Source organism: Anguilla rostrata, chromosome 5 (genome assembly GCF_018555375.3).
Source record: "Anguilla rostrata isolate EN2019 chromosome 5, ASM1855537v3, whole genome shotgun sequence".
NCBI classification, from domain to species: domain Eukaryota; kingdom Metazoa; phylum Chordata; class Actinopteri; order Anguilliformes; family Anguillidae; genus Anguilla; species Anguilla rostrata.
In genome coordinates this window covers 8714731-8732448 of record NC_057937.1, presented here as the reverse complement: position 1 = coordinate 8732448, position 17718 = coordinate 8714731, and the positions used below count along the sequence as shown (strand labels likewise).

Genomic DNA, 17718 nt, shown 5'->3' with positions numbered 1-17718 from the left:
TACATTGGCGGTGACAGTTTTATGGTTATTCAGTAGCTAGCTACTTATTTATACAACGGGGCTGCCCGAACCTGTTTCTGGAGATCTAGCATCCTGAATATAATGAGCTCCCTGTGGCCCTGCAGTGTGGTGTGGACGTATGCATGCATGTTAAACGTGTGATGTGTTTTTTTTTTTGGTGGATCCAGGTTGTCTCATAGGTGGGGCTGAGGTTAATGGATGTCTGTTATGACTCTGTGGTGTGTCTGATCCAGGCTGACCAAAGTCCACCGGCAGGTTTTCTTTTTTTGTGCTGCTGCATCTGGTCATGGAGCACAGAACCACCTGCTGGAGGTGTTCAATCCATACTTCTCATCCCTTTCATACAGGTGAATGATGTAAGGTCCAAGCACGAGACATTGGAAAAGGAACTGAGAGCCAGTCACTCTGAGAAGATGGAGTCGTTGAAACGGCACTACGAGACGTCTTTTGAAGGTCAGCTGTTGTTTCTGGCTGGCGTGTGATCCTCTGACCTATCCACTGTCCACTAGTAGACTGTTGTTCTTTGTGGAATGCTGCTAGTTGTAGAAGTGAGGGCCCTGCTTTTTGGCTTGGATTCAGCGGGAAGCTGAAATGCAGGCCATGACCGTGCACGCTGCAGAGATCCTTGGCAGCCTCGCGGCCGTGCCTGCTTGTGCTGACCACAGGTGGCGCTGCTGTCCCCTCTTTCCCTTCCAGAACTTAAGCAAAGTCAAGAGCAGGAGAGGGAAACCCACAAACAGTCCCTGAAGGAAATGGAAACCACGTTATCGGTAAGATGACCTTTCGTTAATGTTTAATTTAGACAAGGTTAAATTTCAAATTGCTCAATGGAATTGCCACTGTACTAATAACAGGCTAACTTAATGTTGTAATTGCGACGCTTAATCTATTATTCCAATGGGCTATTTGCTACATCGCACAAAGCTGTATCTATGTTGTGAATTGACAGTGAGATTACCTTGCAAAAAAAATCTTTAGCCAATCCAATGTTCTTCCAGGAACAAATTCAGGACCTCGCAAGAGAGAACACGACACTGTCCGAGAAGCTTAAAGCTGAAGAGGAAAACCGAAGGCTGCTGGCTGAAAAGAGTCAGGTAATGTTGCAACTCCGGGTCACATCATGTCATACAGATGAGGGTATGTCCCTCCCTCTCAGTACTCTGCTTGAGGAGAGTGACTTCCAGGAAGTTCTACACAATGATTAGTGCTGATCCTTCCCCTCAGATATCTGTGCACCTACTGCCCTTGCTAGTGCCCAGAGCTATTCAAGTGAGGCACGCAACCTTGTTATTGTATTAGTTTATATTTTTGTGGACCCCTTTAACCTAATTGTTGCAACCCCTATGGCATGATGGGATTTAATTTGAATGTAAAATATTATTTTCTTGTTTTCATTTTTTACCAATGAAGCCTCTCAGCGTCTCTCTGTAAAAATCACTTTGCAAATAAAATTGAATTGAATGGAAAGAAATAATGTGTGCTTCATACAGTAGTGTAGATGCTGAAGTGTAGAGACTACAAGATGCTGAAGGTTGAAGTGAGTAACAACTGCTGTCCCTGTCTGTGTTTGTTTGTGCTGCTTTGTGTGTATGTGTGTATATGCATTGTGTGTGTGTGTATGCATGCCTGCATGCCTGTGTGTGTGTGTGTGTGTGTGTGTTTACACAGGACTCGCATACCCTGTACCTGCAGCAGGAGTTGGAGAGCCTGAAGGTGGTTTTGGAGCTGAAGAACACTGAGCTTCACCAGCAGAACAAGAAGCTCATGGAACTAAAGACACTGGTGAGGAAGAACTGCAGCGAAGAGGTGCTGCCTCCACTGTGTTCCTCAGGCACTCAGTTAATTTGTCACTAGTCATCCAGGGAGGCCTTTGCCCCATCGCTTTTCTCAGGAATTAAAACGCTACCTGCTTTGTAAAGCTATGCATGTTTTTCCGCATGCGTTCATCTAAACAGAAGAAGCTTGGCCTGAAAAACAAGTCCTTGGTTTCCTATGAATTTCTGTGTTTTTAGATGTCAGTAGCGAGGAAACTGAGTGAAGGGTGAGTAAACTGAGTAAACTGAGTGCTCATTTCTCTGTCTCCTTATGTCAGAGGGAAACAAACCTGGATTTGGAAGGATGCCTTAGAAAGACACAGCAAGAGAACGAGGACCTGAAAGCCAGGCTAGACGAGCACACAGCCTTGCACAGGTATGATTATTGTCAGCAAAATCTGGTGTCTGTGTGTCTGTCTTTGTCTTTGTTAGCATGTGTACAACTGTGTAGTGTGTGTGAGCCTGTGCCTGTGCATGTGTGTGTGCTTATGTGGGCTATTTTTTATATATATATATTTTAAATCTCCTCTCTCTCTCTTTCAGGCAACTGTCCACAGAGCAGGTGGCCCTGCAGCAGACCATCATGAAGGAAACCAAAATGAACAACCGCCTCTCCCTCCAGAACGAGGAGCTGCTGTGGAAGCTCCACAACGGAGACCTGTGGCCCCCCCGAAACCTGCCCCCCTCCCCGTCCTTCCAGTCCGCCCGCAACTCTGGCCACTTCTCCAGCACCCCGCTCTCCTCCAGCTAGCCATTCGGCTCGGGAGAGCCTTGCAGGAAAATTAAAAACACAGCGTGCCTGACGGTTTTTAAAAACGAGAGACGATACTGCACAGACGCACTTCCCGAGCGAGGCCGGCCTTGTTCTGCACCCTCCTCTCCCGCGCGGGAGGTAGAAACTGAAATCTCAGGACCTGAGGATAACTCAATGACTTCATTCCCTTATCTTTTTTCTATTGTTTTTTTGAGGTGTGGCAGCAAGGGGGGTGGAGTGTTGTCAAGATGAGATGATGTGACCCACCTTGGGTGGCGGTTGGTGTGCCTTTCCTGTGACCACTGGTGGGGGAGGCAAAGTGGGTGTCTTTGTAGGTTTTGGAAAGCCAGGACAGAAGCCCTCCTCAAATCGGTGTCTGTTCAAGGGGGAGGGACACTTTACCTCACCCCTCAACTTCAGTACCAGTTAATTTCAATGAAATTGTTACTTTGGCTCTCTGTTTCTGTGAAGCGAGCCACAGATTCCTTTGGGGGGGGAAGTTAACATTGCAGTGTGGCCATTTTTTATTTTATTTTTTCCCCCACTGTTATTACCTTCTGCACCCTGAGCTGTAAAGTGTTAGTAGGGCTGCATTTGTGTGGCCGAGTGGAGCTTGACAAGACACCTGGAGTTTGCGCCGTGCGTCTGTACTGAAACACACGCCTGCCACACTGTAATGGTCATGTGTGCCTCCTATTCCAAGCCACCATTTTTGTTTTCTGTTAAAAAAAGTCACAATTTATCACATTTATAAGCTTGTATTGAGTAATTGCGGTGTTTACACGGACTGATCCCTCTTCCCCCCCCCCCCCCACCACCTTCTCTCATTTTGAAATAAAATCCAGATAAATCAGAAGTTAAACTCTGCCAGGCGTCCTGTCTCCTCAGGTGTCATGTTTCTTGGTTTGGCATTTTGGAAGCGAGGGTCCAGTCCACGTGAAACCTAGAGATCTCCCTGCTAACCAGAACAATGCCGCTAACTGTACGGTTGCCTAGCAGAGAACGCATTCAAATTCCAAAGACCAGGTAAATTCAGGTAAAGCAACAAGCAGGGGCTGCCCTGCAGTACATCAGCCTTACCTCACCCCATTGCACACCAACACAATCAAATTAAACACTAATACATGTAAAAGGGTACCATGTGACCAACTGCTATTCACTAACACAGGAGAATTTCCCAGAACACCACACCCTTTTCCTATCAACACACTATGTACACTCTACTAGTGGTTCCCAACCTTGGTTAGGAGCCTATTGATTCACCTCAGTCTTTAATTTCATTAGTTAAATCATTTTGTTACCTGTTTTTATGTGATTGTTTGCAATATTGCATAATAAGCATAACATGAACGTCAAACTGCTATTTTTCATGCCATGCATAGCCATTTCTGACATAATGCGGTTAAAGAGGGTAAACAATCCCTTTAGTCATGAAAAGCACCTAGTAAAGAAAATTTAACAGCCTGTTAAAATCGAGGTTGAGAACCACTGCACTATGTCATGCAAACACAGAATACTGCCAAGCAGCTATGTTTAGAAGCTCTGTAGTCTTATTTCAGCCTTCTAACTGATTTAGGAGCAATTTATTTATTTTTTATTTCTAAAAAATAAAAAAATCACCAGAAGGAGGTTATTAAGCATGAGCATTTGCCATGTTGAATGGAATCCCGAAGCGCAATGTTACAAGCAAGGACAAAGTTTTCTGAGCAGCATATATACATGTGGGTTCCCCTCACTGTTTTCGCCATACTGAAACTTCTCCACTGCCCCCTAGTGGACTGCTTACAAAACTAGGTTTTGGACGCATTACATCTCCCCAGTCACACGTTGGCAAGTCCATTGCACCTTGATGATTGCCAATCTCATTAATTTCAATCGTCATGTGGTTTTCAGAACCACAGTTAGTAGGACTGCAGACACCTGGACGTACAGTAGCACATTTTTATAGCACTAGGCAATACTGTTTATCTCATAACTGGCATCCAGCAGATGTTCTTATCCAGAGCCTCTTCCACAACTTCTGAATTTTTACATACTGTAGCGTCCATTGATACATCTGGATATAAACTCAATGTTTATATATACGTTGCTCAACGGTACAACAGCAGTGTCGTACAAGGGGGGTCAAACCTGCAACCTTTAGGTTACAAGGCCAGTTCCTTCTCCATTATACTGCACTGTCTTAAGTGTAAAGAGAAAGCACACCAACACACCCAGCTAACTTTAACCTTAAAATTGATCCACGTTCATTTTTGGTTGTAGAGCAGGATTGTCAACAAGTTTTCTGTTTCAGCCTCTCACGGTACTCATTTGACACCAAATAAAAAGGCCGCAACTAAAAAAAAAAAAACCGCTCCCTGTTTTAAGAAGTTACCATTAGCTCACAGGACAACGTCAATTTATTATCTTTTTCCAGCATTGCAAACTGAGATTGGTTCATAAACGTGAGTGACTGTCGATTGGCTACCTATTTTTGTCAGCACACAACCCCCCCTCCCCCCCCCACCCCAGTCCGTGAACACACTCTCACGCCAACCAACTCTGGGAGTAGAACCAATTTGTAATCATGATATGCCAAACAATTCTAACAGGTATTTACAGTAAAGTACACGTTGTACACATGTAACATATTTCAATAGAGTTCAAAAAGTACATGCTGACATTTTAAGAAACTACAAGTCCATGGTGGTGTGCCCAGTTATAGATCACATGAACCTTGCTCAGAGAATACCAATAACTGCTTATTAGTATCCCAGTAAGACTGCCTGCCAGTGGCACTGATACCAATTACCAAATTATCAGCCAATGCAATGGTAGTGTGGTGAAGCTTAAGACTAAATGTTGTTAGTTCTTCTAGGCTCTTTCAACTGCAATATTTAAGTAATAAGTGGAGCCATTCTTGAATGCATGCAGATCTTTATTTTTTTTTGTCTTTGTTTCACAGCAAGTTAAGGAAAGAAAAAAATGAAATCAAACATTTAAGTAATATCCCTGCTTAATTCGCTTTTTCCTTAATTCGGTACATGTTTCACAACAAGTAAGATAAATAATAGTGAAATACCTTAAGGAAAAAAAAACAGTAATTAACATTTTTGAATCAAGTTTCACAGGAAATGAAAGAAACCAATTAAACAAAAATACTTAAGTAATAACAGAGTAACTGGCTTTTTTTTGTCTATGTTTCACCAGAAGTGAAATAAACCAATTAAACAGAAATAAGGAATAACTGAGTAACTGGCTTATTTTTATTTTATTTTTTTTGTCTATGTTTCACAAGAAGTGAAATAAACCAATTAAACAGAAATATTTAAGGAATAACTGAGTAACTGGCATTTTATTTATTTTTTGTCTATGTTTCACAGGAAGTGAAATAAACCAATTAAACAGAAATATTTAAGGAATAACTGAGTAACTGGCTTATTTTTATTTTATTTTTTTTGTCTATGTTTCACAGGAAGTGAAATAAACCAATTAAACAGAAATATTTAAGGAATAACTGAGTAACTGGCTTATTTTTATTTATTTTTTTTGTCTATGTTTCACAAGAAGTGAAATAAACCAATTAAACAGAAATATTTAAGGAATAACTGAGTAACTGGCTTTTTTTGTCTATGGTTCACAGGAAGTGAAAGAAACCAATTAAACAGAAATATTTAAAGAATAACTGAGTAACTGGCATTTTTTTTTTGTCTATGTTTCATTTGTTTGTCTATGTCTATGTTTTTTGTCTATTTTTCACAGGAAGTGAAAGAAACAAGTTGAAATATTAAAGGAATAACTGAGTAACTGGCATTTTTTTTGTCTATGTTTCACAGGAAGTGAATGAAATATTTAAGGAATTTCTTTTTTTTGGGTCTATGTGTCACAGCAAGAACAGCTCCAGCAGCATGTCCAGTGGTCTGGCGCTCATCCCGTTTCTCTCCTGAAGAAAACACAATTGGACGTTATTCTAATTGTCCTGAATAATAACAGGATATTAGTTTGCACCTGTATTTTAAATAACCCTCTCCACCTTGTTCCCCCCACCCCATTTTGGATTCTGCAGCCTCTTTACGCAAACGCACGGCCCACATTGTGGACTGCAGGGTCGACAGAAAGCGATAACTTACCCTCTTTGCCTTCCTATGGTTTCTTGAAAAGCTTGAGGAAGCTGGCGCCTTTGCGCTTCATAGAATCCACCGATGACGTTGAGGATCTGCGGGGCCGCGTCTCCTCCGTCGCCAGCGGGCTCGGGAGGAGTGGGCTGAGGTGGCTTCCCGTGCTGGAAGACGGAGCGGAGAACTCCGGAGAGCGAGCCTCCGTCTGGCTGAGGAGAGGGACCTCCTCCGAGTCTGCAAAGACAGTACGCCGATTAAAGATCCACACACACGCACACACACGCACTGACAAACACGCTGAGAACATTTAAACGGGCATTAAAATTTTGAGTCTTTGTGCCTCCACCCAACCTCCAACGCTCGCGTACAACACCAGCTACCGTAACAAAGGAGGGCGTGTGGGACAGCTGGAGATTGGGTACCTTGTGCTTATGGAATTGGAAATGCAAACCTCCGGTTGAAAAGATTTAAGCCACCCAGCAGGGATGGGGGGGGGGGGGGTTTGGGGGGGCGCAACCAAGAGCTTTTTGGTTGCCAGAGGAAGTAAGCGTGAAGGCCTGCGCGGGCTTACCCAACAGAAGAAGGGGCAGCACTTGGTACGAGCACTTAGGCCTGGGCTCAGAGTCGGCATTCTGGAACTCGGCTAATTTGGCCTTGACCTCAGCCAGCCTGCAACAAAGGGGGACGAATTATACGCACCTTTCAGACACAATTTCAATCGGACATTTGAAACAGCGAGGAACACAAGCTAATTCACAACCAGAGACCACTGAAAACACCAGCCTACATCTGTGTGCTGCCATGGAACAAAAAGCCCTAGGCTACCAGATCTGTGACCCAATCTAAGAGGCTCTAAGTAGCTTACTCATTTCGGAGGGTTGCAATGGTTTCCCCCTGTGCTACCAAGACTTGTTCCGTGGCTTTCGTCTGGGGACACAAGACGAGAAATCAATATTCCCTCTTCTTGACAAAAGATAACACTGAAAACCTGTTGATCGTATCTTACCATATTCTCCTGAGCCTGTTGTTCTTGAAACTCCATCTGGGGAGAGACATGTGACAATAAGCACAAGATCTGATAAGGTGAATTTTTGAAAATATGACAGTGAAGCATCAAAACAATCTGGTTAATGTACCAATGGAATGCATTCAGTATATTTCCTGTGGCATACATGGAAGTATAGCACGCTTTTCTATGAATATAATCTATGAACATGCTTCTAAGCTTGAAAATGACCTAAATTCTTTGGGGGATGGGGGGGTGTTGTTAAACATCTCCATTTAACAATTCTTCCAGGAAAGGGTTAAGGTTAGCCAAATTTGACTCTTGTGAGTGGAGATCGCAGTATTACTGCTGGGCGGACTCTGGCTCACCTGGGCCTTGTAGCAGCCACGGCTACTCTCAAGCTCCTCCCCCATCACCCTGACATTCAGGACCAGTGCCTGGATTTCTGCATCTCTAGCGCTCAGCGCCACCTCCGCCTGCACAGTGTTCCTAAAACACAGAGAGAGCACAGGAGCTTATAGCGCATGGTTCCTGAACCTCAATGAAGCTAGTCTTACTGAAGTTAGAAAGCCCGTTTGGCGTCATTTAACATTCCGTTTGTCAATGTTTGCAAAAGTCCAGCTACTGTACACCAGTATCAAGGTCAAAGTCGATCTCCCCCATGTGGAATCGCAGGTGTACACAAACCCAGCTCTCTCCCTGGGCCCAGTCCACTTGCTGGTTACTTACTGCTGGAGAGCCTGGGCCCTCTGCTGGCACAGCTCATTCACACTGTGCAGTTCACTCTGGAGGGATGTGGTCTGATCTTCCAGCTGGGATCTCTCTCTCTTCAGAGCATCTCTTTGCTGCTCCAGAGTTTGGATTTTTTCTAGAGGCGAGAAATGATTTGACATGTCAGGGACAGGGAACTGAAGAAAAAAAATCACGGGGTCATTTAAAAAAAAAAGTATTCTCTCAGCAACAAACCTTCCAGCTGCTGGGACTTTTCCTCCTCTAACTGCAGTTTCTTCAGATAAAGGCTTTGATTGTCTTCAACTGCATTAGGGAGTTTTTCCTGTGTCGGAGAACACATCAGTGAACCACAATCTTAACTTCGCTGCCAGCATTTTCATTTCCAACATGGTGAAACTCGATTGAAACCTGCTAAGCTGCATATCAATCTAATTACATCAACGCGAATGAATATTGAGAGTCACTGGCCCATTTCAGACCAATGATTCACAGTTACGTTGGGAATCTTTGGTCTTAATGGGGAATTTATATTTGTCTTAAACACCTAAACACTCACAAAAAGACGTTCGGCCATTGGCATGACCAATCAACTTACCGATGTGTCTGAAGAGCCACACAATGATGTCTGTGTGGCAATAGTCTCTAGATAAGAAAGACCAGACAAGGACCTGGGATGAGGCTCAAGATTACAAAAGTATACTACAATCATTAATTGTGTTTATTGCAGTCTAATGTACCGGGGCTGGTACAGTAGTTTAAGGCTTTATAATACAACACATGGCTATACCATGCTGGGCAGTGAATATAGAGGTGGGCTGCATTAGTGTGCAAAAAAAACAGAGAGAAGGCGGGCAGGGTACAAGCCTAAATTTGTGGGGCTCACTTTTCTCAAGAGGGGCTTCCTGACAGCTGTCGGGAGTGGCCCCAGATGGCGCTCTCTGGCATTCAGCCTCGCGACTGTTGACCCCTCGCCTACGAAAAGTCAAATCGCACCATTAAGACAACGTCAAGTCACGTACCTAAGGCAAGGAAGATGCACCCAAGTTGGAGTACGCCCATCTCCCATCTCAACTTTTAATTTTCTTCGTTTGGCTGAACTGTTCACAAATCATTATTTATTACAAGCCACTTAATGATCAATCATGGGGCACTGTCAATCCTCAGACAGGTCTGTCGCCCATTTAGGCAGTCTGGATAGGAACTGAACTCACTGCTTGCAAAGATTAGTCATTTGTGCACGTCCAGAGGCGCAGGTTTTCATCTGTGGGAAAGAAAGATGAATTAACCATTCAATCCAGGACAAAGGCATTGACTAAACAAGATTACTTCACAATGGCCTCCTTACCAATTTATCTCGTGACTTCTTAAGAGATACAATCTGTGGAGAAAGACGTGACAATTAGCAACACATCTGAAAAAAATAGCGAGAAAAATTAAAGAACTCGAAACCACCTAGCGTACAAATAATGAGTACATACAGGGCACACTGACTATATATTCAATATGTTCCTTTGGACAAACTGGTACAGAATGCTTTTTGGAAAACAAAAACTGCCTCCCAGTGGACAGATGTGCCTCCAAAGTGGAGTGCGGTGTTTCTTGTCGGTTGAAGCTGTTCACCTCAGCCTTGCAGGACAGCTCCGATTTCTGATGCTGCTCCACAATCGCCTGGACCTTCAGTTTGTGAACCCTGAGCACCTCCTTCACTTTCAGCTCTTTGTCGCGACGCTCGGTGTCCACCTGAGCTGTCTTCCTGCAACACAAGAAAAAGGAGGCTTCAGGCGACCGCTGCACAGCCCATTTTCAAATCCAGATTCCCTTACCGTTGAAACCTCAGTTCCGTTGGCACACGAAACATTGCGTTTCTTTCCATCATACAATTTGAACCAGTTCAAAACATTCTTAAAATGGTCGGAAATATGGTTGTCGACACATTCTTTTTTCTTCAATTGCTGCATATTCCCTGTTCTTTGTAAAGAAAGTCTATGGGCGTATATGGAAAAGAATCAGGTCCCCGCTGCTAGATTCCTGAATAAGTCTCAATGCAATACAATGTGGAGCTGTGTTTGCTAAAGGCCACAAAGTCTATTGTCGGCTACTCACTGCTGGAGGGCCTGGTCTTTCTGCTTGCACAGCTCATTCATACTCTGCACTTTTCCCTGGAAAGTTCTATTCTGAAACGCCAGCTTGAGCATTTCTTTCCTGAGAGCCTCGTATTCCTCCTCCATCGCTTGGATTTTTGCTGAGGCGACAAAGTGGTCACAACTCACAGACAGAGGGAAGCTAAATGAACAGCGCCTGGTGGGAATACTCTCTGGGCTACAGTACGTACCTCCCAGCTGCTCGACCTTAGTCTTCTCTGCAGCCAGCTCAGCCCGGGCCCGATACCGCTCGAGCTGGTCAGAGCTCTCCGCCTGCGTCTGAAAACAAACCATTTCACAACTGTGATCTAGGTTTTTTGAGACCTAACCCTGTGCATTCAAACATGCACAAAACTTAAGGTAAGGCAATGTAACGCAAATTTCATTTTCACGACCGCTAACTTACCGATTTGTCCACCATGGTGACAGCCGCCCTGTTTTTCTTTGGGACAGTGCCATCTGGAAGACAGCACACACTGCTCTGAGAGAGCACTACAGGAGTCTACAGCGATCAACTTCTTCAAGAAGATTTACAGATAAGCAGAAGATCCATTTGAGGACATCCAATTACAACATACACAGAAACTGAAAAGTTGATGGTGGGTGTCAAAGGTCAGGGTGTGGAAAAAAAAAAATGCTGCACCAGTGATGAAACCATTAAGAAAAAAATACGGGAAAAAAAGAAATCATTCAGCAACAGGGACATTTCAGTACAGAGACTGTATGGTGTATTACGACTTACATTTCCTCAGGGGCCTTATCTGCAGGTCAGAGCGGCTTGAGGAAGCCTTAACCAGTGGCTCCTGGTATCCCGCCAAGTTAGCACTGACCTCAGACAGCCTGTAGACGCAAAACACATTATTCAGACAACGGCTATGAGGACGGGCACAGTGCTAAAAAAAAAAAAAAGCCTGCCCACTGAATACAGCATCAGCTGCCATTTCCCATTAAATAGTCTACAGCCATTATCCTACCCAGTGGAGCTCAGAAACCCATGCAAAGAGGCTTTTGTCGGAAAATGAAACTCACTGTTTGCTCAGGTTGGCCAACTCTTTCCTTTTCACGGTGAGGGCACGTTCGGATGCGCACGCAACAACCTTCAGACCAAAAAGAAGCTCTCGGTCACATTTGGAAACGAAACTGAACGACAGCGTTTGCGGCTTTCACTTTCCTGAAGACGCTCTTACCCAATTCTCCTGCGCTTTTTTCTGATGAAAAGCAATCTGAAGAGAGAGAAGTAACAAGTCAATAGTAGACAAATGAAATCAGTTGACATAATTTCAAGAGCAAAGAACACTGTACCTGCAAGTGAATGAAAGTGAGGAGTTGCTAATCAATAATAAGCACAGACTGCATGAACCATCATTTAATTCTGAACCTAACTCACTAAAAGTTCAAATGGGACTTTGAAACTCATCACACTGATGTAAAGTGAGAGAAGCATACGGTATTATGAGAGAGTAAATCTGTTCACCTTTTTCTTAAGGCTGTCCAGAGTTTTCTCATGTTTTTCGTTAATTTCCTGGATCCTCTGCTTGAAATTGCGGACTTCCTCCTTGGGTCCAGCAGATTTGATCTGCTTCACGTGCTGCTCCACTTCCTCCTCAGCCAGCCTCCTGCAAAACAGCACAAAGGCTTCACATCTCACATCCATCCTGATTTCCAAATTTTGGGTAAGCTCGTTATAAAAAGGCACAGTACATTCCTTTCCCCCACCAAATGGGTCTGATCAGTAAATTAAAGTACGGAGACGGCCTCTTTATTAGTTTAATAGTTTTACTTTACTTCATATTTATATAGTTTCCTCAGCTTATACAGATGTGCAATAATTAGGGCTTACAGCTTCGATAACAGCAAACGACCCACGAGAAGGAAGACGCAGAACATCAGGTTCCTGACTTGTAGTTTACAATGCCATGCATCCACAAAGTGCATTGTTCCCGGAGACGGCATCAAGGGCTCGATACTCACTGCTGCAGAGCGCTGTCCTTCTCTTGGCACAGGCTTTGCATGATCAGGAATTTCTCCTGCAGAATCTTATACAGGTTTTCCAGGTTTGTTTTTTCATTGCTCAGAGAGGCCTGGTCACATTCCATCTTCTTGATTTTCTCTGTGTGCACAAGTGTTGAGAAATCAGATACGGGGACCGTTTAAAATTATCCGGCTATATTCCGCGCAACGCACCTTCCAACTGTACAGTCTTCTCTCCTTGCAGTTTCTCCGTGTACAGCTGGTCTTCAAGAGCAGCCTTTCCCTGCATCAGAAAGCACTCAAGTCTGAGCTATTTACTTATTGCAGGCTGTAATACTTGCACTGTACAAATATTGTCTGAAAATTGGCCAGAAATTGCGATATTGGGCCAAATTTATTTTAAAATTGACTGAAATCTGGACACACTTTATTTTATGGTCCGAATTGAACCAACTTGCAATAACTTACCGATCTCCCAGAAGCAATACCATCTGAAATGAACACAATGAATCAGAAATTAAACTGCAAATTGCAAGTGCCTGATAATGATCACTGAACCGAATGGAATGTTGTCAAATTTACCACGTCAACCAGTTACGGCACTCATCTCTAATTTAGCTTCCGCCATCGGCAGACAGCATGAGACTTAAATATACAGATGTGATTTTTTGTTGTCCCAATACCACTGTCACTCCTTATTTTTTCCACCATTGAATAAATCACCTCTACTTCTCAAGCACATGGAATCTTCCTAAATCGCAGCAGGCTTAATTTATAATTTAAGTCTTACATTTTTCCATTGCCCATTGTTGAACCACTGAGAAATCCCACAAAAAAAGAGGGCGTGATCCACAATCACAGTGTGAGTGTGTTTCTGGCAGCACATGACCAATGGCGGGAAGAGTACAAGCATGAATGGGCACAGGCTCACCTTTCTTAAGAGGCGGCACAATGACAGGATCCTTTATTTCTGCCAGTTGTGTGCTGACCTCAATGACCCTGGCAACAGATTTTAAAAAAAACAAAAAAAAACATACCATTCAGACGAGGACAATCCCTGCATGAAAACATCACCCATTCAGCCAGCTAGAATGGTGTCTTATCCAGAGCCTACTGAACACACCTTCAACAGCCTCAGACAATAGTGTGAAGTCATTCACTTCATGACCGTTGGGCTAGTAATCAAACACCCCAGCGCTGGGGCGTAAAGGCAAGTTGCCCAAATGAACTCACTTCCGCCTGAGGTTTGCGTTCTCTTTCCTCTCTACCGCCAGAGCGTGCTCGGCAATACGAGTGCCAATCTGGAGAACGCAAGAAGAGCTGCGTAATTATTTTGGTTCTAAAACAATCTGTTCACAGGCCGTCACGGTTTTAAAGTGTGATCATGTCCTTCTTACCAAATTCTCCTCTGCCTGCCTTTTATGAAATTCCACCTGGATGGGTAGAGGGAAAAGTGAGACAAGCAAAATGAGTTAATCCTTTGAGCAGTAAGTTTCCGTTATTTAAATATCTTAATGTGTGATATTTTAATATATCCTTTGCCGTTGTCCATTGAATGGTATTGAAAATGTAACCTGTTCAGCCTTTTTGATTCGAGCCAGAGCGGGACATTACTTAGCAGGAAAACACTAAGGACAGCCCTCATCAAATAAATCAAAGACTGTGTCTGTGGGGCAACTGCTTGCCTATGCCAACAGAGGTGGAAAAGTTGCCTATTGTAAAGAGCAGTGCTTTATAGCAGCATCTGTTCAAAGTCACTTTACCATGTGAGTTCAACTATCGTTTTTCATTAAACTTGAAACATGTCATCGTGCCCATTAATTTGACTGGCGTAACGTTATTGTATACAAACGACATGGATCATTAAATGCATAATCCCTAAATGACAATACGTGCTGACACACTAAGATGTTTATTGAATCCACCTTATTCACAGATATCCCGGGTATCACATCACACACAAATGTGTGTGGCACTGCATTGACATTTTCTTTTTTACTGCCAATTTCTTTCAGCTTTTTGAAACTGAGCGCGTCAGGTGTAAGTCGGAATACTCCAGATGAAAACGACTGCCGTTAGTGCACGTATATGCCGACTACGGAAAGAATCATGCAAACGCAGCTACTGGAGTAATCGCATTACTTGTTTGTATCCAAGTGTACGCAATAATCTAAACACTGGTATATACATAACTCTCAAAAATCAGGATATTTATTGGTATTGCTATGCCTGTAAATTTAGTCAATCTTGAATACAATCAGACATATTTGTCACTCTAACACCATGCATGCCATTCAGGTACAGCTGTAGAAGAACAGCATTCTCCAAGTGCTTAAAAAATAAAAGGGGGGGGGAAACATGCAAATATTTCGGCACAATACCAACATTGTGTCACTCATTTCAGGAGGGCGTGATGCAGGTGACACGGGCGGATTTGTTTTATGGTCCTGGGAATTATCAGGCCTACTTCCTTGTAAAATGTAAAAGGGCAATTCTGCAGTCCTGGGTTTATTTGCTCACCTGAATCTTGAGGATGTCATTGGTCTTCTTACTCTCCTCCGACCTCTTGGTCGTCAGTTTGTCAGATTTCACTACATATTTAACCTCTGACTCTTTGTCGCTGTGCTCAGAGCCTGAAGCCCTGAAATGCAACGGGAACAAAAAAATTACAATTTTTTGCCAACATGACAAAGTCACAAAGCTATTATTCCATAATAAATCATGCAATGTGACAAATGCAAAAGGCCCACCTCTGGCTTGGTAGGCCTGCTGCCTGGTACTTACTTTAGGGCGCTGTCTGTGTCCTGACACTGGCTCTTCGCATCCAGTTTCTCCTGCATGATTTTTGACTGCAGTTCCAGATGCACTCTCTCATTCTGCAGGACAATGTGGTCCTCCTCCAGCATTTTGATTTTTCCTTAACAGTAAACGGTTCAGTTTCAGGGACATGTGACTATTGTTAATACTAAACACTGTTTTGTTCTTGATTCTTGGTGTATAATGAAGAAAAAAAAGTAATGGTTCATGTGGGGCGTCAATAATTTACACAGTGTGTGTCTGGATTTTCCCTTGCTCCATGACCAAATATGTCCTCAGTGTGTATATAACAGACAAGTTTGCGGTGTTAAGATGTAAAATACACTCTGCAACAGACCTTGCAGCTGCTGGACCTTGGACTGTTCAGCCAGCAGCATCTCCAGTTTCTGATTCCCATCCTCTCTCATCCTGGATATAGCTCTCTTCGCCTGTCAGAGGACAGAATACACCTTTTCTCCTTTGTATTCCTAACCTTTTCTGGTAATTACATCAAATCATCGAAGGGCAGCACAAGAGTGAATAAAAATATGAATCACAATTTTTGTCTTCCATAGAGTTAAAAGTAGTTCAGAAAACCCATGGGATACTAAACGAAAAGGGCAAATATTAACGATGGTAATAAATTAAATAAAAATACTTACAGCGCACATTGTTCGCAAGGCAATGGTCAAAAACATGATATGAACCATTGCCATGATCAAAAAAATATCCCAAGTCATTTCATGGAAATCGAGAACTGGATGCAATACGTCGTCCGGCATGCTGTCAAGGAGCTGAAAGAAAATGAATCCAAAACCATCCAGGTCAAAACACCTGTTCCCTGGGGATATACTGACTAATTAGTATGATAAAACGATTACTATCCGACGCCAGAAAAAGGATATGTATTTTACAATCCCATTTTCTTAACTAGGTCTCTTGATTTCGTATAGAACTCAAATAATAGCTGCTTCAAAATGGGAAGCTTATTCCTTTTGAGTTTGTACTTGCCAGGTCAGCATGTATCCTGTTTGTAATCACAAACAGTATCATCGATTCTACAGTAAATACTAAGATTAAATATAACATCAAACTATTTAGGCGACATAACTAATAATGCAAAATGTTTTGTTTTTCGTATCCAATACGCTATTGCAAACCAAAATTGAGTGCACATTTTAACATACAACTTGACTTACCGATTTACCACAACCGTACAAACGCTCCTGCAGCTGACGGAAAAACGCCACAACATCGAAGCTCCCGAATATTCCATGGTCAGCTGTATCAAAGCCTGTAGTTTCAGATTTAGAAATAATTATCAAATCCACGTGCACATTAGGCTATAGGCTACAATTTGGCCATTTATTCGTTAACTGTAAAAGGCACCGTTTTTCAGAATCGATGGTGTGTGTTTTAAATATGGGCCTATGCAATAAACAATTAAGCCGCATGTATTTCAATGGCGGAAATATATTGATCTAGCGTCAAGTTAGCCTACCATATCTGTTATCTAGGACCTCACAACTCGTTCGGGGTTTTCCCCCAAATAAGTTAACGATTATAGATGGATAGCTTACATAGAGATCGATCTTTTTTTCTAGTTACCGCTTCCAAATCTCAACCGATTAATTCTAGCTGGAAATTAGCTACAGCGGAATCTAGCATCTGCTATGTCGATAGCTTGATTTCTTGCTATAAGTCTTTCCATCACAGTTCTTACCAGTTAATTCACTGCCCGTTGGTGTTAAGGGCTTGAGTGAAATTAATGACAAAAGATACGTTAACAAATTCCAAAGTAGTTCCATGTTTTAGCTACATGGCAGGCATGCAGATGTAAGCCAAACATGTTTCCGATCGCCAACTACAGTTAACTTCAGAATCTTTCACATTTATGGGAATTCCAGAATCAGAAGTTGTCCTGATGTGGGGACGTCACAACAGGTGGTAGTCGCGGAGTTTTGTGACGTCATTAACGCACTCGTCGCCGTTTTGTTTCAAACTACTCAACGGAATCCTATAGCTTTTCAAACACCACCGGTGTTGGTCGATTGCATAAAACTCCTTAAGGGCCATGTCACGCTGTATGTATCAAATGTGATATGTGTGATATGAAAGGTGGCATCCCATGACAGTACCACGTTGAAAGCCACTGAGCTCTTCATAGGACCCATTCTACTGCCAGTGTTTGTCAATAGAGATTGCATGCCTGAATTCTTGATTTTATTCACCTGTTAGCAATGGGTGTGTCTGAAGTAGTCAAAACCACTAATTAGAAGGGGTGTCCACATACTTTTGGAAATGTACTACATTATCCAGTGTAGGCTGCTATTATCCTTGAGGCACGTGAAACTGAGAGCATAAAAATTAATCAAACATGTTTTAA

General features: G+C 42.9%; 2 protein-coding genes across 3 annotated transcripts in view; one reads left to right on the top strand and one right to left on the bottom strand.

Moving 5' to 3' along the window:
- LOC135254644 (microtubule-associated tumor suppressor 1 homolog) overlaps nt 1-3451 on the top strand; it is a 33595-nt gene extending 30144 nt beyond the window's left edge. Inside the window, exons 9-14 of the mRNA XM_064334977.1 lie at nt 369-474; nt 718-791; nt 1020-1115; nt 1690-1803; nt 2114-2211; nt 2379-3451. Coding sequence (XP_064191047.1) covers nt 369-474; nt 718-791; nt 1020-1115; nt 1690-1803; nt 2114-2211; nt 2379-2586 — 696 coding nt within the window. The 3' untranslated portion in view covers nt 2587-3451. The remainder of the gene's footprint in view (nt 1-368; nt 475-717; nt 792-1019; nt 1116-1689; nt 1804-2113; nt 2212-2378) is intronic.
- Nucleotides 3452-6301: 2850 nt separating this feature from the next.
- LOC135254643 (myosin-11-like) lies at nt 6302-17278 on the bottom strand. 2 transcript variants are annotated; one of them, XM_064334975.1, is made up of 32 exons: nt 17056-17278; nt 16532-16626; nt 15995-16126; nt 15691-15781; nt 15321-15453; nt 15057-15177; nt 13934-13969; nt 13770-13837; nt 13468-13535; nt 13005-13027; nt 12750-12819; nt 12537-12675; nt 12040-12181; nt 11753-11788; nt 11595-11662; nt 11308-11405; nt 10972-11024; nt 10757-10844; nt 10528-10666; nt 10045-10177; nt 9770-9802; nt 9636-9685; nt 9308-9396; nt 9020-9066; nt 8659-8746; nt 8422-8560; nt 8061-8181; nt 7693-7728; nt 7552-7613; nt 7258-7355; nt 6699-6920; nt 6302-6511 (listed from the first exon to the last, which is right to left on the bottom strand). In XM_064334975.1, exons 1-31 carry the CDS (start codon nt 17138-17140, stop codon nt 6712-6714), a joined length of 2790 nt encoding a protein of 929 aa, XP_064191045.1. In that variant the 5' UTR covers nt 17141-17278; the 3' UTR covers nt 6302-6511; nt 6699-6711. The 2 variants fall into 2 exon arrangements, with proteins under 2 accessions (XP_064191045.1, XP_064191046.1); XM_064334976.1 differs by lacking the exons at nt 7552-7613; nt 7693-7728; nt 8061-8181.
- Nucleotides 17279-17718: the final 440 nt, after the last annotated feature.

Coding starts and splice junctions, on each gene's coding strand:
- LOC135254643 (XM_064334975.1), bottom strand. CDS start 17,140: ATGGAACTACTTTGGAATTTGTTAACGTATCTTTTGTCATTAATTTCA. Junction 16,627..17,055: donor AACGGGCAGTGAATTAACTG/GTAAGAACTGTG, acceptor CTGAAACTACAG/GCTTTGATACAGCTGACCAT. Junction 15,178..15,320: donor GACACAGACAGCGCCCTAAA/GTAAGTACCAGG, acceptor GTTGCATTTCAG/GGCTTCAGGCTCTGAGCACA.